The 22,593-nt window shown below is 39.4% G+C and overlaps 1 protein-coding gene across 1 annotated transcript in view; it reads left to right on the top strand.

Moving 5' to 3' along the window:
• The window catches only part of SLC25A13 (solute carrier family 25 member 13), a 96,783-nt gene extending 74,212 nt beyond the window's left edge, over positions 1 to 22,571 (top strand). The window contains exons 14-18 of the mRNA XM_005418567.2: positions 5,919 to 6,059; positions 16,284 to 16,422; positions 20,164 to 20,322; positions 20,403 to 20,493; positions 21,361 to 22,571. Coding sequence (XP_005418624.1) covers positions 5,919 to 6,059; positions 16,284 to 16,422; positions 20,164 to 20,322; positions 20,403 to 20,493; positions 21,361 to 21,550 — 720 coding nt within the window. The 3' untranslated portion in view covers positions 21,551 to 22,571. The remainder of the gene's footprint in view (positions 1 to 5,918; positions 6,060 to 16,283; positions 16,423 to 20,163; positions 20,323 to 20,402; positions 20,494 to 21,360) is intronic.
• The last annotated feature ends 22 nt before the right edge of the window (positions 22,572 to 22,593 follow it).

The following is a 22,593-nucleotide window of genomic DNA, read 5'->3' on the forward strand; positions in this document are numbered from 1 at the left end:
TATTTATGAGCACTTTTATGTGAGGATTTGACAGAGTTTGGTTTACATTTTATGTACATTTGGAGATTAACAAGACTGTGATTCTAGCCGTGTTCATTGTTTGAGCTGCACAAAGTAAAACCTTAGTCAGACCAAGGGAAGGCTGTCCTCAGAAGACAGGAAAGATTAGCTAGAGAAAAACAGAATTCTGCCTGAGCAGCATGAAAGCTGTTTCTGTGATAGGCTGATCAGGCTAGTGAAAAGCAGATGATTGAGGGCTCAGGAAATCTTGTGATCTGAAGAAAAGGTATTTACTGTATGAACTCCCATTGCTAACGAGCATTATCAGAATGCTGTGTAGGTAGGACCACAGATGAGAGAACACTAAATAACATGAGCTGGCTTGTCTAGATTTTTGAGGCCTGGCTTTATGGGATGAAAAGGTAGCACAGAACCAAGCTTTTGAGAACCCAGTGTGCTTGGCTCCTGACATACAGTACCACAAAATTATGGTGGTCACCTTTGAGATCTGTAAGAAATTAAGGTGGTCACCTTTGAGAAAAACAGTCATTTTGGACTGCTGTCTGTTACTTGGCAGCTTTTCTGGTAACAGGAGAGTCCATAGTGAAATCCCCTCTGCAGCAGTTTGGCATAATTCATCTAATGCTCTTGGGACCTGCTGTCATACAAACACAAAAACTTTTAGAGGTAGTTTGAAGCACTGCAGTAAATCTGGCTTCTAAGCTTTGTTCTGTTGTAAAGTTGGTATGTGGTTTTGTGGTAAATCATTGAACAGTTCTGTGCCTTAGTTGCCCTTTATTATACAATGAGGATGGTAATTCTTCCACTCTTGATCATTGGTACATTTTTAATTTAATTTTTTATGACAATGAGCAATCTTTATTTAGTGTCTGTACTTTAGGAACCTTGACTTTAATTAGGATTAATGGATGCTATGAAATGCACAGGAAAACAAGCTGCATCTGGAAACTTAAAAGGAGTGAAGGCTTGGGACAGAGTATGATATGCAGTAGGACTGAATATGATAAACAGTTGACTAAAAATCTTGGAATTTACACCTCCTTGTCTTTTGTAGATTAAACACATAACCAAGACATTGTGGACAATTTCTTTTGCAGAGGTTGATTTTTGGTAATTGTATAATATATTGCTTTTGTATTTTTATGATTGCCATTAATTGCTATAATCGCTATCCCTGCGTGATATTGTTGAAAAACACACTCTAATAGCAGTAGTAATCCTTTCTTCATCCATGAAACCATAAAAGGGGATATATGATAAGTTGGATGGGATGCAGAAGAAAGATCTAGGCTGACCCTAAAAGCTGTTACTGAGAACAGGAAGGGGGGCTACAATTTGAAATAGATAATAAGGTTAATTAGAGGAGCAGGAACATTTGATGGTCAGTAGCACTGAAAGGAAAAGAATCTAGTACTTTCTTCTGGAATGGAAATCACAGAATTTCCTTCTTTAATTGCAAGCTATATTTTCTTCAGAACATACACAAAGCTTTCAAATGGAGATGTGAAAGCGCGAGGAGAGTTGTGTCTGGTGTGCTCATTTCTTAGTTAATCTCATAAGGACACAAAAAGCAGTTATATTAAAAAGAACAGGAATTTCTGCTCTCAGTGTAATGAGGGGGGTGAAAAACTGTTTATTTTCCAGCAAATTTATTTCTGAGCGATTTGAGCACAAAGAAATAGAAAAAGTTTTGACTTCTTAAACTGAAATACTGTTAAATGCTTGTTACTAAACCAATTTTTTTTTTAATTACAGAGTAGGCTTTATTTCTCCATGGACAAAAAAACCCAACCAATCCTCAACTATTTCTACTTCTTCCTTCTGTTCAGTAAAGTAGGAAAGTAGCAGGAGACATGATAGACAGTACTGTATTACTGTGCAAGACTATACTGCCATCGAGAGGTGTTGGGTGATATCATACCAATTCCAGAGTTGAAGAACCGCAAAAATGGGGGAAAACCCAGCGTTTTTTTAAAAATTCACACGTGTTTGGGTGCATAGCTAGCTGACTTTGTTAAAGTACATTTAAAGGCATGCACATTTCTAGTTATGCATGTATGAATTGTTCTTGGATGACAGTGATATTTCCCTTTTATTTTCTTGCTCTAAATCAAAGAACCATAAGTGCTTGTGATTAGGTCAAATGTTAAATTCTTTCAGAATAATATGGGCCCTTTGAGATAATTATCTATGCAGTACCTCTAGTTATCTATGCCTATAAATATCTCAAAACTGTAGTTTTTACTTTAATCACATGATAATAACTGAAAAGTAATAGATTTACTTTTACAGTCAGACCATTTGTTTAAAAAATGATTGGAAGATGTGATAAGGAGTTTAGAGTTGAGGGGTAGTCAGGTTTGTAACTTCAGTTCAGAAAAATTTGTGTTACAGGGAACCATCTGTATTAAACATTTGATGTATTTGATTTTTCTGACACTTAGTGGAGAAATCATTAAGCTTGAGCAACCTAAACTTAAATGATGTTTATTCGGGACAAAGAAAAAAAGTACTTTTCAAATTCTTCCCTTTGGGAGTGTATTTAAAAATCTTATCATTAAATACATTTTTGACTGCAAAAACTATCAAACCAGAAGGTAGTATTCTTCAACTTTTGGCCAAACAAAATGAATGAACAGGGTGATACAATGTGGTGAGGATGTTTTGTCTGTTTTTTTTTTTTCAATACCAGTTCATACCAGTACCTTGAAAAGACTGGGAAAAAAACCAGATTGATAAGATTTCTTTCATTGCATTCACTATGCAAAAATTGAGAAAGGAGACAGAACTATTATACTATTGTACTATTATGATTCAAGCTACTGATTTAGAGATGAGGATATCTGGAGACTCTTACAAGTTGTGAATGTTTGAGCAGGGAGGAAATGCACACACTGGTCATACAATTAAACTGTCTGCCTCAAAACCCCTTCTTGTAAAACCAGATTCATTGTACTTTCCTCACAGAAGCACTGGGAGGAAATAAATTAATATTTATGAGATGCTTGCATTACTGTGATGATGAATAACACAATAGGAGTTACCAGAACTAGATAAGCAAGAAATCATTTCATTAGAGAGTACAGTAGCCATCTCCGGTTTGCTTCCCCCCCATTTTGAGAGCAAGGAGCTGCAGTTACCAGCACAGATGCTCAAATAACAGAATGATCAAAGCTCCCCACCGAGCCACTGTACTTGTTACCACTGGAACTGCCTCTGCTCAGGCTGATAAACCAGCCTTCCTCTGCATCATGAGGCAGGCAGGTGGTAAAACCCTCCTACTGAGACCTCTGTCAGGTATTGTCTGCCTCATCGCTTTCAGTTATTCACCCTTTGATTTTTGGAGTATATCTTAGATCAGATTCAGAGCATGGCAGAGGTTGTTCAGGGAGTTCTGGGCTAGTATCTGGACAGTCTGGAAACACTTCACTGGAAATGACCAGTGTCTCTCTTCAAACCTGCTGTGTGGGCAGCAAAATTGATAGTCCTTTTAGTACTGTGTGGTGCACGCAGGTCTCTGTTTTTAAAACTTTGAATGCAGCGAGCTTGGTTGCATGAAGTGGGTAAATAATAATATCTGTGTTTTTTAATATCAAGCTGAAGCAGAGGAAGTCCTATGTGATTTAGCCAGAGCAGCAAATGTCTAATGCTGGAAGTGTCTACACATACAAACATGCATTTATATGCACTTCCTAGCACCTGAAGTACTTCCCATCTGTTTGTGTTGAAATTATATTGTATTGAAATAATTTGCCTTTATTCTCCTTTAAAATCAGAGATATCATTCTACTTCCTTTCTTTATAATGGCATTCACTTGTAAACATTTTTATAGATTTTTAAATTGTTCAATGTTTTGGTGCACTAATAGTGATAATAATACTAATTTTGTACTAAGGCTTAATTTTGTTGTAATCTTTTAAAATTTAATATGGTTTTCCTGTAGTGAAAATTAAAGGAACCTTTCTCATGGAGTCATGGCACAATGAACTGCAGGAATATCATACTGAGGGAATGCAGTTTAATTTTGCTAGTAGATCAATTGATACGAGTTTTTAAGTAATGTGTTTTAGAGAATGGCTCTTGTATAAGAAACTTGCAAATGAACATTATCACCTGCAATTCAGATTTTATCATTTTTAAGAAGAAAATATATATGTTGGTACAGGGGAATGCCTAATAATTGTAATATCTACACCAAAATATTTATTATATAGGAATATGCAATTCATCAAAGAACCTTTCCAGGATTCTTTTTTATTTATTTTGAGACTTAGTGAGATGAGTAGACAAGTAAAAGAAAGACTTTTTTTTTTTTGTTTGAATGCTTACTTGCTTAATGTGTTCCAGTTTAAGTGCAAAACTTAAAGCAGCATATGTGCTAAATAATTTATCAGTCTAATTTTTGATGGCAACAGGAATAGCAGTTTTATATATACCAGGATTCTGGTTTGGTAAAAGCAGTTAAATTAAATTATGCCAATTTGAAAGTCAAAACCAGTTGAGTTACACAAGAGTATGCTTTTCCTGGTCAAAATAGGAAACACTTGGGATATTTCGGGGGTTATGTAAAGACTTTAATTTGTAACCACATTGTATATGCTCACTCCAAGTGGTAGGCAAGAATAGTTGTTCGTGTGATTTGCCATTTCTTCAGCACATTATTTGAACCATATTACTGTGCATATTTTTTACCTTGAATGATAGTTAATCTCTACAATTAATTCTTTTAACACTGACATAATTTTAAAAATACTTGCACATAGTGTTTGCGTGCTAGACATCGCTACATGCAAATGCTTTTAAATGGTTATTTTATTTTAGTCATTACCTTCTAGAACAAAATAGTTGTTTTCTTGTAGGGAGGGCGAGGGTTGCCCTTTACATAATTTGTGTGATTTGAGAACGTAGAGAAGAGCAGAGCTGTCATGCCACAGAATTACATACTTAACAGAAGTTAGAATGACATTTTGTTGAATTTGAGCCAGAGGAGTTTGAATGAATATTTTTTTAATACACTTAGGTAATCTTCACATTACCTTTTTTTTCTGGTTGCAGATTTTTAGCTCAGGATCTGTCAGTGTAGCTGAAAGGTTATGCCCTAAGCTACATATGATGAATGAGATGAACTTTATGACAACCAGAGGGAGTCCAAAATGCTTGCCACCATTGTGTTTTAAAGCAGACTTTCAGAATCGATTGAGTGGTGTCTACCCAACGAATGGAGACTGACATGTTGAAAACATTTAGTGGTTCTTGATTAATACAATCCTTCAGTCTCTAGACCTTTTCTTTAATGCCTGGTACCTAAATAATGATGTAGAGTTCAGATTCTTGAATCAAACAGCATTTAATGGCACTGAAACTGGTAGTTCAGAGGATTTTTTTAAAACAGCACAATATACTTGCAATTCTGTTCATTGGAATCCATGTGTTCTTTGTTATATGAACTCATGTCAAAAATGGAAAAAGTTTCTGCCAGATTTCTACTCTTCAACAGTATGTCTTCACTTTCTATATACTACACATCACAGCTGCTTTACTAGTTACTAATTTTTCCTTTTACTTCATTACTTGTGTTATAGTGTTCTTGGTTTGTCAGTATTGCATAACTTGGTGTTGGAGAATGTGTTCTTGCAAAAAGAATTGAGCTAGTGTCTGTCTGATGTACTGCAGTGTCCTGCAGTGGCTGAACTGCTTCCTCTCTGTTTCTCCTGATGACTCATCTCCTGGGGGAGTAGGTTTCTTACCTTGTGAGGTGCACTAATACTAAAACTCTTGACTGCTAATAGCTTAACTGAGTGCAGCAAGATTGACGATGCCTTATCTTGAATGTAACAGGATGCACATTGCAAGTAATGTAGCAGGTTAATATATTGATTTCTGCTTTTAATTTCAGGCTGGAGGTTCTCAAGTAATCTTTACCAATCCACTGGAAATTGTCAAGATTCGATTGCAGGTGGCTGGAGAAATTACTACTGGTCCACGAGTTAGTGCCCTCAGTGTATTAAGGGACTTAGGTTTCTTTGGTCTCTACAAGGTATGTTTTTTAAAAATGTTAAAAATAAGCCTATTATAAATTTTCAAATCAACATATAATTTTATTTTTCTCACAAAGTTTTGTAGGTGGACACAATTTTACTTTCTAAAAGAAAAATTATTATGTGATCTTATATCTTCATTTTTCATTTTTGATTAAGGGAAGAAACTGTCTCATCTTTTTGAGAATATGGTTTTTGTAAATCTTACTGAGATTTCTTTTCTCACTTCAGCAGGTTTAAGGTTCACTGAATATTAGTTTGTGATTCCTGTTATTCTGTCTACTGTAAAAAAAAAGCTTATTTTCATCTGCTACATGGTATAGAGTTTACAGTTTTGGAACTTGCTTTTGCTCTTCTGTGGTTGATTCAGCAACTTTCCCAGATGTCATCGTTCATTTGGTGATGGGAATTAATTGCAGCACAATAATAGTGAAGAAATACAGACAGTGGGAGCCCAGCATAAAAATAAACTCCTAAGCAAGCTTCCCCTTGCTTCTTTAGAAGAATATTTTCCCAAATAATACCACGAAAAGCTGTCTTTGTGAGCATATGCTACAGACCCTACAGTTCTGCTTGCTATATTACTGTTTTCACATAGATACGTAAATATGTAGGAGTTGTTAGGTTTAATGTTTGCAACAGGAATAAAAACATCTTCTGAATATTGAATCTAATAGGATGTATGCTACAAATAATTTAAGGGATTAACATGCTTTTAGGATGTCTTCTACTTTTAGATGGAGAAGATTAGGTGTGGGGGAATATGAAAGGTCTTGAAGTACTTTGAGATAGCCACTATACTCAAGTATTGAAACAGAAGTTGTAATGGATACCATATACTGCAGAGCACCGGGTGGTGTTGCTTCAGACTCTGCAGCCTACAACTCGGAAGAAAGCTTGCATACTTCCAATTTGTCCCAGGATTTCCAGTGAAGCTGGCAGTATTTCTCTGTTTCTTCTTTCCAGCAGTCCAGCCATAAATTGAAGATGCTTCAAAAGACACCAAATGAGCCCCATCCCCCTCCTCAGCAGTATTTAAATTCCTTCTGCTTTTTTAAGCATCCAGTCTTTTAAAATTGTTCTGTTAAAATTACAAAGAGGGAGCCTACCCATGAGAACGTGTCTGTATGTTTTGGCCTGGAGAGAAGTTGCAGGTCTGAATAGGATTTAATGGGGAGTTGTTTTTCCCTTTAAATTGACTTGCTAATTTTTTAGGTGTTTTACTGAAGCTGAGGCTATTGTGTAAACTCCTAGTAAATAGCATTACTGTGTTGATCAGATTAACATTTACAACTGAAAACAGGAATTTTGTAAAGAGTCTGCTTCCCCGAGGCTGTGCAGGAATGGAGGTCAGCTACTGACTTTTACTTGGACTAGCAAAAGGAAAACACAAGATGAAACCAGTGATGAAATAGTTTACTAAAGTAGCAGTTTTTGAATTTTTTCTCCCTGAATACCTGCTCCTGGTGGTTGAGCAGAATTTGCTACATTTTTCCATTTTTAATGGCATTAATGTCTTGGGTTGTATCATGAATTATTTCTATCCTCTAGAGTAAATCCTGGTGGACATTAGTCAGGACTACACGTGAAGAGGAGATACTTACAGCACTATGTTGCATTGAAACAGACAATTATTTAATCACAAGACACAATTTCAGTGCTTCATTTATTGAGTCCATTTACCCCCACAAAAAAAAGTGCCACGGAAGGGTTTGGATTTATGACTCAGCTGTTGTCTCTGTTTCTGTCTCTCTCAACCCCTCCACCCCATTTCCTGTATTCATGTCCTTTTATATGTCGTTAGGATTCATTGCCTACAAAAACCTGAGTGATTTGACAAAACTAGAGAATTTATTCTGGCAATTACAGGCACCCACTGAGCATAGACCATGTCACAAGGCTTGTGGCCAAGGGCACCCTTAGTCGCAGCTAGGTCTGTAATTGGGCAGCTTTGTGCTGTTTTCTACCAAACATTTGGGACTGCAGCCAAAAGAAAATGGCAGTCCTATCTGCCCCCTTTCCTGCGTGCCAGTCAGAGCATTTGTGCACCCATATAATGATCTGGAACAAGAAAGTCACTAAAGCCTCCTCCTCCTTGGGGCTTAGTTTGTTTTGACCCCAGAGCAGCTCACTCTGTAGCTCCTCAGGAGGTTGTACCCAGTCAAGGGAGGAATGGCTGTGGCATGGGGACCTAGCCTGTCTCAGAATAGTTTTAAACTGCCTTGAGGTGCTTGTGAAGCTGCAGTGTTGGAGGCAATAGCAGCCCTCTCCTGAATGCTTGTGCTGGAGCAGGCAGTGTTTGTGAGGGCAGGCAGATATTAAAAACTGATTGCATCAGTCATCAGCCCCAGTAAATGTTACCCAGAGACATCAATGGTTTTAAATGAATTTCAGATGAGACTGGATTTGGTAGGTGTTGCCTTCTTTGGTGGTACCTCTAAATTAAGTTAGTATGTATAATGACCACGTGGACATCAAATAATAATGAATCTTTTGCTAATGAGAACCGAAATATCTTGGTATGTTTGGAATGTTCATACTCTTAACAGGTCAAATGATCTTTAAACTATGAAATAGGAATGAGGATTTTGTGACTATCTCAGCACTTCTCATGTTGTTCACTCTAACAACTCTTACATTTGCATCTGAAGTCTTAGCTTTAGCTTTGTCTTTCCTGTCTCAAGACACAAGACTTGTATCTCAAGCCTTTAATGTACCTACTTTAGTGGATCTAGTTATGACTCCATAGATACTGCCATGGAGAAACAAGAATAGGTAGTTATTCTAGAAAATAATTTTATTTGGGAATCTTGAAGTTCCTTAGTAGGCTCAATGAGCCTTCATGTAAGTATTCCAGCTGTTTAAACACTTGTCTATCTTAGCCATGACTTAAACCTTAACTGATTGACTTCCTTCTGCAAGTGTTGAAAGCAGAATTTTAGACTTTTAATTTCAGGAATTTTATTTTTAAATAAATGAATGTCTTTTTTGGTTTTAAGTTTCGTTTACCACATGGCAAGGATTGCAGTGAAAATTCTCCTTTCCTAGTTCAGAGAAAAGTCATCCCTGAAAGCTGTTCTTACCACTACAGATCCATCTGGCATGTTCTGCTTAGTTTCCATGAGTCGTTTATGCTGAAATTCAGGTGAAAATCTGTAAGAGTCCCATATAGTAGTCAGCAAGGAAGAATGTATTAATTATAAGTGCAGCCAGAAGATGTGAAGAGTTAGTCTTAGCTTCATGAGGCAAATTCCTGCATGTCTTAACAAGATATACTGCTTGTTATTTGAATTCTTATATTTTGTATTATTTTCTACCTATGAAGCTCTTCCTGTGGATTTTAAAATAAAATGCCCACACCCCCCGATATAGTTAATTTCAGTGCTCCTGTCTTGCATTAACAGAGAAAACCAAGGCACAGACAGATAAATCTTAAGTCTCATGTCAACAAATTAACAAAGGAAATGTAAACCCTTTTTGCATCCAGCTGAGTGAATCTTGTATTGATTATGATCATAATTATCCGTGCATTCTAGTCCAAATGCATATCCTTTGAGGATCGCTGAGAAGAAGCTGGATTGCATAGTTTTGGTGCCCCTCTGTATAAGTGAGAGTAATATTCTTTTGGGTCATTCATTGGCATGTTAATGTGCCGCTTTACTGTGCTACCGACAGAAACAATTCACAGTAGTACTGTGCTGAGATCTCTGCTCTGTGCTTTCTCTACTTGCAGACTTGATGTTAGAATAATTTTTGTTGAGAGCCAGTCCTGGAGGTCACCTGGGCAACCTGACCAGGTATTTGACCACCTTTACAGTTTAAAAGCAAACATAGAAAAGAAAAAATCCCACACCTATTTTCTTATGACTAATTGAATTGGCCATGTTCTAGCTTCTGATCCTTCCACTGTGCACCTCCAAGAGCAGTTTTCTTTCCCTGCACTCTCCTTTAAGTGAGCAGTAAGGTCTCTCCCTTGCCTGCTCTTCTCAGAGTTGAGCACACTGAGTTCCTCTTTTATGTGCCACAGACTACACAACTGGCTTGATGGCCCCACACTGGACCCACTCCAGCGTGAAAATATCTTTCTTGTATGGGAGAGACCAGAACTGGACACAGGGCTCCAGATGTGGTCTCAGCAGTGCTGAATGGAGGGCAATAATCACTTCCCTTGCACTCTTGCTTCTGTAGCCCAGGGTGTGACTGGCTGACTTCACTGCAAAGAGGCATTGCTGACCCATACTCAATTTGGGCACAGCATCCTCCAGTCTTTTTCTCCAAAGATGTTTTCAGCAAGTATCTCCATCCTATGAAGTTATCTCTGAACAGGAGCCTCTCACTACAGAACACTATTTCCCCAGTTCAGCATCATCTGATGAGAGTGCAGCTCATGTTCCACTGGTTTAGCTATGGGATATGATGACAGATCATTTCAAAAGCCAGGCTTTTAGTCAAGGTGTACAACATCCATTGCTGCCCCCTTATCCACAGGTCTGGCAAACTAGTTGGTCAGCTGTGATTTGGTAAATCCAAATTATTTGTTCCCAATATCTCCTTTGCCCTTCATATGCTTGGAAGTGGCTTCCAGGGACATTTGCATCATAAACCTCCCAGGAACAGAGGTGTGCCCAGACATCTTGTGCTTTCCCAGATGTTCCTTCTTACTCTTCAAGATGTTTGTCTGTTCTAGTTACCAGAACCCCCTTGTCTGACTTGACCTTTTGAACGTAGTAACAACCTCACAAGGTCATCAGCCAGCTGTCTCAGCACCACTGGAGGTTTCTGTTCTGGTCTCAGGATTGTGTATGTTCTCCAAGTGCCCTGTCTGCACGTAATGCAGGCTTTTCTGGTAAACTTGTGGAGCTGAGGGGCCTGGGGACAGATTTTACTGGTAAAAAGCAAGACAAAGGTAATTTCTCTGCTTTTTTCATGTACTTTGTCACTAGGTTTCCTGCCCCCATTGTGCAACAGCCTCACAATTTATTTAGTTGCCTTTTGGCTGCTGATGTGCTTACAGAAACCTTTTTTACTCCCCCTTCACACTTACTCGATCGATCTCCAGCTGATCCTTAGCTTTTCTGTCTCAATTGCTGCACACCCAAGCAGTGGTTCTATATATCCTGGGTAGTCCATACCCACCTCTGCTTCCATTTCTCTTCCTTCCTCACCAAAGAACTAAAGAACAGTAGGTCTGGGATCATAATAAGTGCAACAATTTACCGTCCCTGCTTCCTCCCAGACTCCCTGTGCCTTCACTGGGTGGTCAGATATTAGCCATTCTGTAATGATATGCAGCTTAGAAATAAAATGCATGTTAATTCCAGCAATAAAAAGATTTGACACATATAGCTTGTTAAGCTGATGGCTGGATTGAACCCCTGTAGTTCCTTAAAGCTGGAAAGCAAATTTTTTTTTCTGTCTTTGTCTAAAATTCTGAACTACTTGTGTAAAGAAGTATTTTAAAACACTGTACTTCTCAAAATCCAGATGCTGCTTTGGGGAGACACATAACTGCACTTTTGCAGAGGGAATTTATTTCCTCTATTTGTGTTTCTTTCTCCCAGTAATCTTTACTGTGAAAGCACCAGGGCATTGAAGCTTGTGACTAGTAAATTCTTTAGCTAAAGATACTCTGTAGGTGATAACTGTTCTTAAAAATATAGAGACAACATATCGCAGTCAGGGAAAATATCACTTAAATTAATGCAAATTGTCGTTTGTGTTGGCAGAAATGGGAAAGGATACTTTTCTGGTTTTCAATATTTTTAATAGATTTTATTTAATTCCTAGTCACAACTGAATATTGAAGTAATCATCCAAGATTAGATAATACATTTTCTGTCTTCTGCCTGTCTTACAACTTAATATGAATAAAGTCCCGTTAAAGTCAGTTGAATTTATATTCTATTCGGTTTGAAAGATGTATTTAAAGTGTCCATGTAAATAAACACTGTAAGTACACCTGCTTATTTTGTACATCACAAAAACTCATATCCATATAATATCTGCCACAAAATGTTTAATAAAATATTACTCCTCTTATACATAATTATTCTGAATAGTGCTTTACAGCATAACAGACAGTGCCACTTCATAATTTTGCACTACAAAGTTATTCTGTATCCCAGGAAGACAGTAAATAATAGAGTGGTAAATGAGTCTTCAAGGAAAGGGTACATTGGTTGTGGTAATGTTTATTTTTATAATTGCTACAAGGTATTTAGCTCAAATCTGTGCTTTGGCTGATACTGCCAATACAGTTTTCATTTCCAAAACTAGTCAGAAAAGCTTCCAAAAGTCTCTTTTTCTCCTTCCTCTCCCTTCCCCCCCAAATGCTTCATAAACAAGCTTCTGGTGTGTTGACCTGGAAAGTGTAATCTCAAGTGACAGGATGTGTACCAAGCTCTCACCTGGTTCCTTTGATAACAGCTGAGCTATTTCATGTTCTGAAGCTGACGGTTTACAGCAGGATGATAAACATATGAAAGACTGTAGTAAAAGTTTTGAGTTACATTTTGCATCCACCATGCCTATTTGTGACTGTTCTCAAATGTAAGAACCTGCTTTTCAGAAATTTCCTTTTAAATTAACAAAAAAAATGCCCTTCTAACTAAAGCAGCTATATTTTTTTTCCTGCAAACTGAATTCAAATTGCTGGTAGAGCATTATAAATCGGCATTTTATTCCTCTAACATGATGTTCTACATGAGTTTCATAGCTTGGTTGGTATAAATATATGTGAATAAAAACCTATCATAGCTTTTAAGGCAATGCCATTTTACAGTGGGAAAAAAATGCAGCCCCTGAAAGCAAATACCAGTAATATTTGACTGACTGTTACAAAACCTGTTAGGTGCTGTTAGGGCTCCGATTCCAAAGGGTTAAATCTGTAGTAAAACCCAAGAAGAATGCAAAATGATCAAGAAATGACATGCTGCCTATTGTTTGTAGCTATAGGATCAAAATAACAATTATACATGCCAAATAAATTCTAAACCTGTAAAAGAGAAAAAGAGGGGGTGGCTGTAAGTACAGGTGCCAGAAGCATTAAATAACTCTCGCAGACAAGGTGCACCACTGTTGTCTTGAATGCTGCTAGGTTCCCCCAGTCTGGCATTTTTCCCCCTGCACTAGACAATGTGCATTCACTGCAGGAGACTAGGCTAAGCCTGCGCCTCCCAGACCTGCCGGCTCCTTCTGCCCAACCCGACACAGAGGTGCCTTTGTCAGTATAATTACCCTCCCCTTGTAGTAGAAATAGTTTGTTTAGAGCCTTATTTGCAGGTAGAGCTGGTATAAGCAGGAATTAGCATGCTAAAGAACCTGCCCCAGCACTGACTTGGTTTATTTATCCAAATCTTTGACAGTCAGGGTTTTTTTTCTCCGTTGGTTTATTCAGTGAGATACTATCCGAGATTAAGAGCTTTAAGGTTATTAAAGAGATTGAAGATGGGAGCCAACTGGCTGTTGTGCGAGGAAGGCGCATGTCCTGGTGTGTAGGATCTCCCAACAATTTCATGCCTGGCAGGTCTGCACCTTGGCTGCCAGAATAAACTCGGGTGGATGCTCCTTGCTGCTTTCTGGGGATTGATTAAAACTCCCTTTGGCTTTCAGCACGTTGTCCACATCAAAAAGGTGCGAGAAGTAAAATAAATGTTTCTTTTGCTTTTCAAGATACTGTGGCCAATCTCCCTAAGTCTTCCTAATTGGCCTAGGCTGGTTGCGGATGATTAACTTGAAGTTAAATGGGGCCTGCTTTTAAACATGCTTTCCCAGACTTTAAACGGAACGATGGGGGGAAACTTTAGACTGTTGCAATGCTGGACCAGAGCCAAGCCTGGTTATTATTAAAGTGGATCCAAGTTTTGATCCAGGTTTTGTTTACACTGAGCCAGCTAAATTGATGGACATCCTTCCCTCTCTGCATACCTGAATGTATTTTATTAGTGATATTAACAATATGCCACTTCTGCCCTGTGAAAACGAGCCTTTTAATGAAGGGGGAGGAATATTAGCGGCTCAGGTTGAACTGAGAGTTGCTTGGATTTGGACTTTCTAGATCAGTATATTTCAGGGTATGCAAAAAATGCAGAGGAAAAAAAATGTGTGCAGTGTTTAATGACATTGCAAAGAAAAGTAATGTGCCCTGAGGGCAAAGGCAGCAAGGAGATTTGCTCTGAGGAAACGCATGCTCTAAAAATAAATCTTTGAAGAAACCATGTCAGTCTGTGAATGTTTCAGTAGTGAGTCTCATAATTTTTCTATGAAGTAAATACAGTGCAGACATTTGATCCTTAAAATGTTGGGATTTTTCTTGCAGAAGTTGGTAAAACCCTAGTCTTGTCTATGTGAAGATTAAAGGTAAATTGTTCAACAGGCTTCTGTTGGGCTAGAAAGTCCAGAATCCTTGTCTCTACTGAGTACAAAAAAATCACCTTCTCTCTGTCCTCAAGGTAGGGCATAAGGGGCAGAGCAGGACCAACACCAGTGCTTTTTCAGTTCCTTTGTGGCATTTTCTTAGTATCTCTAGAAAGGCACAACAAGAACCAGCGATGGGCAGCGTAAATCAGACATCCAGCTGAGTGAGAAGCCAGAGGGTCTGAGCTGCAGAAGTCATTAACCTCCAAAGGGAGTGTCAGGGGAGGTGGTCAGTACATAGTCTGAAAACATCAAGAAATAAGCCGAGAAAGTGTGGTGGGAAGCACTGGGGGCTGGAGCAGAGCCTACTGTGCTCCCTGTGTTCAGTAGCTGAGTCTGTGACACACAGAAAGTCTGACTACAACATCTAATGGCTTTTTAAGATAAATCTTTATTTTGTCAGAGGCAGTCTCTGACTGCAAACTGCACTTACTAGAGTCTCCTGAGAAGTAGCTTGCAGGACCTGGTTATCTTGTCACACATCCTGCTGCCTTCCCTTGCCTTGCCTCCTGGAAAGGCAACTTCATGTTTTTTCTGACACCTTGCAGCTCTTTGTCTTTGATAACCAGCATCTAACTTGAATAAGTGCTATATTTTAACTGGTATTATAATACAAGCTAAGCTTACAGATGTGTCCAGGCATATCATTAGATTTAATTAAATTATGTGGATATTAACATGTCCCCTGTGAAATGTCTGGCACTGAGCCACGTGTTCCTAGACCTGTGAACAAGAGAAGTACAGTAACAAGGGCACTCCCCGAGGGTTTGTGGATGAACCTCAAGCAGTTTCACCAGGTCTCCACCCTTGCTTCAAAGAGAAGAGGCTTAGGCTCATCCATGAACCATTTCTTTCTCAAGCTTGAAAGATTTTATGCGTTTTCTCAAGCCACCTCTTGTTTGTGCTTTCCTCCTGGTCATAGTCCTGGCAGGCTCTGCTCTCCTCTGGATCTCCATTCTGAGGAAAGGCAGACTACAAATCCCTTTTGCTGTTGGAGCATGGATATTATTTGGTATTTTATTTTGGTTGACCTTCCCTAGTGGCCTTTTTGCTTTTCCCCGTGCTTGAAAAACATTTGATTGCTTGCCACTACCCCAAAAATTTCCTTTCCTGTTTGCTTCCCTCTTAGATTTGAAACCAGCTGTATTGCTGGTAATTTTATTGGCTGATTGTGCTACTTCCACAAATTGATAGCAAGGCAAATTTAGCAGTAAGAGATGAAAGTTATTGAAACAAACTATTCCAGATAATTTGTACTTTAAAATTCACGAATAACTCATGCTGTTACTGTTCTGCAAAAAGACTTGCTGTTAATTCCCCTATTCCCTCAATATATGTTGCATTATCAATCATAGTGCCTGTATAGAGGTGTGTACTGGGCACTGTTTTCCCTGGAGTATTAATCTAAAGTGGGAGTGAGAGGTGGCAGACCTATCCTGGGGCTCTGTTTCAAACAGTTTTTAAACTCCCACTACAGGTTCTTGGCTACAAGGTCAACTATTTAAAGCTCTTCAAAGGTGTTTACTCAAACATGTGGTATTGTCTCCACTTACAGTACCTCAGAGTGAGGGAGAAGAAGTAGACAAGATACATACAATGACAGAAGTAACTGAACCGAGAAAAAACACAGAGACACTCCTCAGCAGGGTGAAATACATGAATCTCTCAAAATTTTGAGGGAGAAATTGCTTTTTCTGTAAGCCCTTTTCAACAAACTGAAAAAATACAAAGTTGCTCTGTTCTCTGATATTCATGGTTCATCGTGGTAAATTTGCTCATTCTCAAAACTTGTTCTCTTTTTCAAACAGGGTGCTAAGGCATGTTTTTTGCGTGACATCCCCTTCTCTGCCATTTACTTCCCCTGTTACGCTCATCTGAAAGCTTCATTTACAAATGAAGATGGGAGGGTTAGCCCTGGAAATCTGCTCTTGGCTGGATCAATAGCTGGTAAGTGCCCAGATTTCTTTTTTTGTGGCTCTATACTGCTCTGGCAGCACAATAGTTATGGCAGTGACAACAATAACAAAAAATGCTCAAAAGGTCTGCATGCAACAATATTGTCTTTTGCAGCTGTACTGCAGAAACAACAAAGTTACTGTGCTGTAGAGTGAGTTGAAGATACTGTAAGTTCCTGGTATAATCATAACATTCAAAAAGCAAAAGAAAGGGATAATAAAGTTTTTTGTTGATTTTTTAAAAATCATTTATCATCATTCATTCCTTGTGAAGTTACTGTGCTGGTTTTGGATGTGTCTCACTGGCAGGTAATGTTTTGTTGTAATTATTTATAAACAAAACCATGGCATTAATAAAACTCTTCATGATCAAGTGAATCTTGAATTTTGGTATACGTAGTCCAGAAGCAACACTGGAAGTACAGCTCTCCAAACACAATGATATAACAGGTGACAAAATGAAGACAGTATTTGCTACCCTCAGTATCCCAATGAAGTTACTTGGCTTCTTGAGAATTTTACCTTTATCATTTTTTTAAATATTAAACAAAGCAGAAGATCTTGAGAACATTGCTGCAGTGCCACAGGTTGCTAGTTCCTGTGATATACCCAGATATGACAGAGGTGCAGAGTGTGGTCTTGAGCACTTTGTTGTTTTAGTCTGCTACATAGAGACAGAAGAGCCCAAGCATGCTTAACTTCTCACAGATGAATTTAGCTTGAGTGTGCCAGAGCCTGAGGGAGCAGACAGAGGCTTTGTAAGCCTGAGCTTGCCCTTGTCTGCTGCATGGCTGGTCCCTCCACAGCTTCTACACCCACAGGGGACCACCACTTGGTAGCTGTCTGCTGGAGGGGGCAGCTTGTGAGTCCTGCTCCTGCAGTGTCCATGGTTTCCCACATAGGAAATAAATAGGCTTGCAAATTTGTGCAGCAGGACCTTTAGGGGAGTGTGTAGCAAGCAGGAGGGCTCAAATCAGCTGGTATTTCCACCATGCATATCGGGGGCTGCTTGGTCTGTCCAGCATAACCCCTGGCAGACTGCTGGGACCTGCCAGCTGAGAAAAATGATGGAAAGGCATGAATCCAGTACAGACAGGTGGTTTAGCAATGTTTTCTCATTTAATTTTAAGCTTTCTCCTCTCTGAGAAAACTTCTTGGTCAAAAGTGTACAGAGGGCTGTGTCTCTTTGAGAGCAAGGCCCTTTTATGGCCAATATCTGGTCTTGGAGAACAGCTAAGATCAGTTGGTTTGTCATGTTGAAGCATATTGGTCTCTATTCAGTTGCTCACAGCCCAAAGGAATTGAGCTGGCACTGGCAAAGCCAGCTGTGTTCCAATGACTGCTGCTCAAAACCCCCTTGTCTCCTCCCCTCCCCCACCCCATTCCAAAGCCAGGCTCCAAACCCTCCAACAGGAGCTTTTACAGCCAGCTTATTTCTTACCCATTTTAATGGAACAAAACAATTTTTGAACTTTAGATCATATTTACAGACTTGAAACATAAGATGGCATTTTTAAGCCAAGCAATTTCTTAGGTTTTCCTATTTTTCTCTTTCTAGCCATTGTCAGGTGATTGCAGACTGAGATAACCATCCCTTTGAAGTTCAGGCACAGAAGCAGTCTTTATTGTTGCTGATATGGCTCACCAATCTAGTTATAATGTGAATTTTATCCAGTGCTTCCTGTGAATCCCATCCTAGGTTAACTCTCATGAGCAAATTACAGTGGTAGAGATACAACACTCATCATATTGTTTATAAAACCAAGAAATTTGTTTTATTGGGTAAATGTAAAGTGTGATGGGGGTGCATGTGTCCACTGTTTTGCCAAAAGAACCTCAAGGGAAAGACAGAATAAAACACCCACCAGTTCTGAAAAGCTGTCTTTGGTCTCTGGGCGATAGCTCTTCTCCAGCCAGGGATCTCACCTGGTCATCAGACTTTAGATGTGTGCCTGAGCTCTGGCTGCATGTGGGGAACTCCCCCTTCCCACACACAGCCCATGCCACTGGGGTATTCAAGCTAGCCTTACTCAGATGTGCATCTGTCTCCGTTGCCAGTGGGTGTTGCTTGTACTGCTTACATCATCTTCCTTTCCATTGTGGTTGGGGTCACAGGCAGCATGTGTGTCATTTAGCTTGATCTGCTTCTGGTTTTCAGATGTCTCAACCTGTTGTGCCATAGCATATTCTGAGATGATTGTAATATCATCTGCAGGGTCTCTCCTTAATTTGCTCTGTTTGCTTACTGCCTCCATGAAGTTCCTTCTCCTCCCCTAGCTCCTTTTGATTCTTGTCAGCTCCTGCTGGGCAATTTGTCACATTCTGATCGTAAGCTTCTCTTGGCAGCATTCTGTAACTTCGATTTGTCTGTAAATGCTTTTGTCCTGTACACATAGTTCCTAAAGAAAGGATTTTAAGTATCTCAAGTGCAAAATATCCTCAATAATATGGAGTGAGTGATAAGGAGATGGAAGTCAATGTGTAGTAAGCAGAATTCTTTCTAAGTAAGTTCTTTGGTTTTCATGAAAACGCTGGTTGGCTTTTGAAGGACAAAAGTCCGGCTCTAAATTGAAGACTCAAGCAATACCCTAGTGTGGGTAAAGCTAAGCAAAGAGGAATTTCAGTGTTTTTGGAGTTCAGAAACCTTGACCAGGTTTTAATGCTTACCTGACAGACAGCCCATGCTTGCACTGAATGCATGCTCAGTGTATGAATTTATTTTGGGGGGACAAGGAGAGGAGGAGGAAATCTTTTGGTGATATTCACATGATCTCTTGATATACTCATATTTGATCTCTTGGAGCAGTCTGCAGGAAGGGTGCTCTGGAGCTTGAGGCCAGACCATGCTGGTTTGGATAAAATTTGTTACAGAATTATTGAGCTGGGGAAAAAAAAAGGAAAGGAAATTTATGCATCTGCATCTAACCAAGTTGGTTTGGAAGAGATGCGGAATGGAAAAGTAATAAAACCATGAGAGACAGTGTCTTCTGGGTACAGTCTTGGTGCTTTTCTTTGCCTTTTTTTGTCTTTTTTTTCCCTCCCAATTCTAAACATGCCCCAAGTTTGGATAGGAATGATTTTAGAAATACCACCCATTGGTAATTTGGTATTTTTTACTTTTAGTTGATTATCTGCCAGGGTAAATTTAAATCTTCCTCCACATATTGTGCTGAGAATGTCAGCTGTGGCTTTGCAGCTGAGCAGTCTGCCATTCCTAATGAGAAGAATGACCCTTTTTGTAAGCCTTAGCTCTCAAGTGATGCTGAGCGTGCATGGCATTATCTGGTTCTCGGTGACATTGCTGTGTGATGGGTGTTTGTGTGTCTGTGTTTGTGGCTGTGTACAGCCTATTCTAGCACAGTGTACACCAGGATGCCAGGAACCACAGAGAGGAATGAAAAGGAAAGGGAAATATCAACCTTCTCTCCAAAAGCTTTGTGCTTATTAACTATGCAAGTTTCTGATTAGCGCTGGAAACTCCAATCTGTGCCTCCCAGCTTGGCAGGAAGCATGTGATATGGTTGCTCCTCTGGGAGAAGCTCTCTCTGGGTTAAGCCATGTCCACGACAGCAACCTCTTGTTGCTTGTTCTCCTTCCCAGGTTCTGCTTAAATCAAATGTGGCTGGATTCTCCTGATGTAAGGAGGAAAGACCTGCTTCCCTCTGGATAAACTAGGTGTGTAGTATATGTGCCAATGCAGTGGTACTCACCCGATGACTTTTGTGTTGTTCAGGTATGCCTGCAGCCTCTCTGGTCACCCCTGCAGATGTGATCAAAACAAGGCTCCAGGTGGCAGCCCGAGCAGGACAGACCACCTACAGTGGTGTTGTGGACTGTTTTGCCAAGATCCTGCGGGAAGAAGGCCCAAAGGCTCTCTGGAAAGGAGCAGGAGGTGTGTAAAAGAGCTTTGATTGCCAAGTGATTTCTGATTGTGGCATTTGTCACTTAGGAACTCTCTTCTTTTCTTTCAAGCTCGTGTATTTCGATCTTCTCCTCAGTTTGGTGTAACTCTGGTGACTTACGAGCTCCTGCAGAGATGGTTTTATGTGGACTTTGGAGGAGTGTAAGTATATGATGTCTGAACATACCAGGGATCCTGAAGTTACCCTTGGTTCTGTTGGGTCTTGGCCCTCCTCGGAACATCAGAGGCAGCAGCTTACTAGGATGTGTTGTAAAGGCTTTGTAAATATTATTTCAACTACACTTTACTGGTGGAGGTTGGGATGATATTCCAGTAGCTGTTTCATAGCAAGATATTACCATATTTTATATCACAGTTTCAAGCAGGGGACCTATGTTAGTGTAAACAGAGACAGTGGGAGGCTAAATAATGGGCTGGGGATGTAAATGCAGGAAAAATGTGATTCCTGCCAGGTCAGGATACACTCTGCATTAGTCCTCATTGTTTGGTGGAGGAGCTGTGTCCCTGATTAGACAGGCATTTGACATCCAAAAAATTATATAGTTGTCACCAAGGTCAAAACCAATTTTTTGGCATTTCAGCTGTGCCTTCTGCCTTTGTTGACAATACAGGTGGATGTACATGTGGCTGTTTAACTTGATCCCAGAGCAGCTGCAGATTCTGTGGATCTTTGGGGACAGTGGTTTGAAAGCCACCACAAAATTCACTTAAACTCTGCTATGTTCCTGGATTGGTTGTGTGCTGTAGCAAAAACTTATGAACCCCTGCTACCTCACACTAGTTTTGATTAATGCACTGCAAATTTTACCTGGATTTGACCGTACTTAATCAACATGAAGACACCTAACGGTTCTGGAAGGTTTTAAAACAGGGCATTTCTCCTTACATTGCAGCATTTTAGTCACTTACAGGGAAATACATTCAGACGTCTGATTACATTTATGGAGATTTTCATGAATACTGATTTTACTCTGTGGAAGTTAATTTATTCTTTTTATTATTTTGCAGAAAACCAGCTGGATCAGAGACAGTTCCTAAATCTAGGATCACGCTCCCTGCTCCTAACCCTGATCATGTTGGTGGTTATAAATTGGCAGTCGCCACTTTTGCAGGGATTGAAAACAAGTTTGGACTTTACCTACCTCGGTTTAAGCCATCGCCACCTACCTCAAAGGCCACTGCAGCAGTAGGACCCTAAGTTTATTGCTGTAGGGTTTTTGTTATTAGTTGGGAAAGAGCCACTTTTCTAATTGGTTAATACTTTGTTCCTTTAGCTTCTCATCATATAAAAGATTAGCTTCATTTGAGTTTTAAGGTAATTTTCATCTTAAATGGAATCATTTGTCTTTGTGCTTCCGTAACCAGATCACTGTGAAATTCTTACCAGTTGTTTTAAGTTTGGGACCATGAATGTATTTGTCCACATCTGACATGTGCTTGTGTTGGGAAGACACTAATTTTAGGTTCTGTTTGTTGGGGAGGGCTGGGTGAGAGCTGTGAACCAGATCATTTTACAGGCAATGCTCAGTTGCAGATTGCCAGGGCAGATGTCACACATCATCACTCAAATGGAAAACTCAGTGGATATCACGGTGCTCAAAGCAGAATGATTTGGACTGTGCGTGTAAATTGGTTTGAAACTTGCTGCGTGTCTGTAGAGGTCAGCAAAGATATACCTGGTACCTAAGTCTGCCAGTACAGCTTCAGCTTTGGAAATCACGCACAAGTTCTGTTTCTGGATTGTATTATGGAGCTTTTATGTGGAACATGTTTTTGTAATGGAAACCACGTTTATAAATGTTTAGCCGTTGTATTATGTTACTGGTATCAAAATGCTCAAAAGAAAGTGTTATTGTCCATAGTCTTTGCACTTTATGGCAGAACTTTTGGCATTCTACTACACATACAAGGAAATTTCATAACTGGGTGCCTATCTTGGGTTGCTGGTGTTTGGAATTCAGTTTGTATATGCACTTCTATAGTAAAACGCTGCTTGTTTAAATAACTGCAATAGAAAATTCATGCACTGTATCAATGGTACCTGCCTTAACTGCTGGCTTGTAATTGGCAAATAGGTGGTTTCAGATTCTTATTTACTTCATTGAGTCAAAAGAGATTAAAATAGTCTAAAATAAAAGATTTTACTTAATTTTTGGTGCCTTGCACAGTGTTTAGAAAATTCTGTATTTATGAAGATAGAAATAAACCTTTCAAACAGATGCACAGATGTTATTCTGTTAT

The sequence above is a fragment of the Geospiza fortis genome, unplaced genomic scaffold (genome assembly GCF_000277835.1).
Source record: "Geospiza fortis unplaced genomic scaffold, GeoFor_1.0 scaffold138, whole genome shotgun sequence".
In the NCBI taxonomy this organism is placed as follows: Eukaryota; Metazoa; Chordata; class Aves; order Passeriformes; family Thraupidae; genus Geospiza; species Geospiza fortis.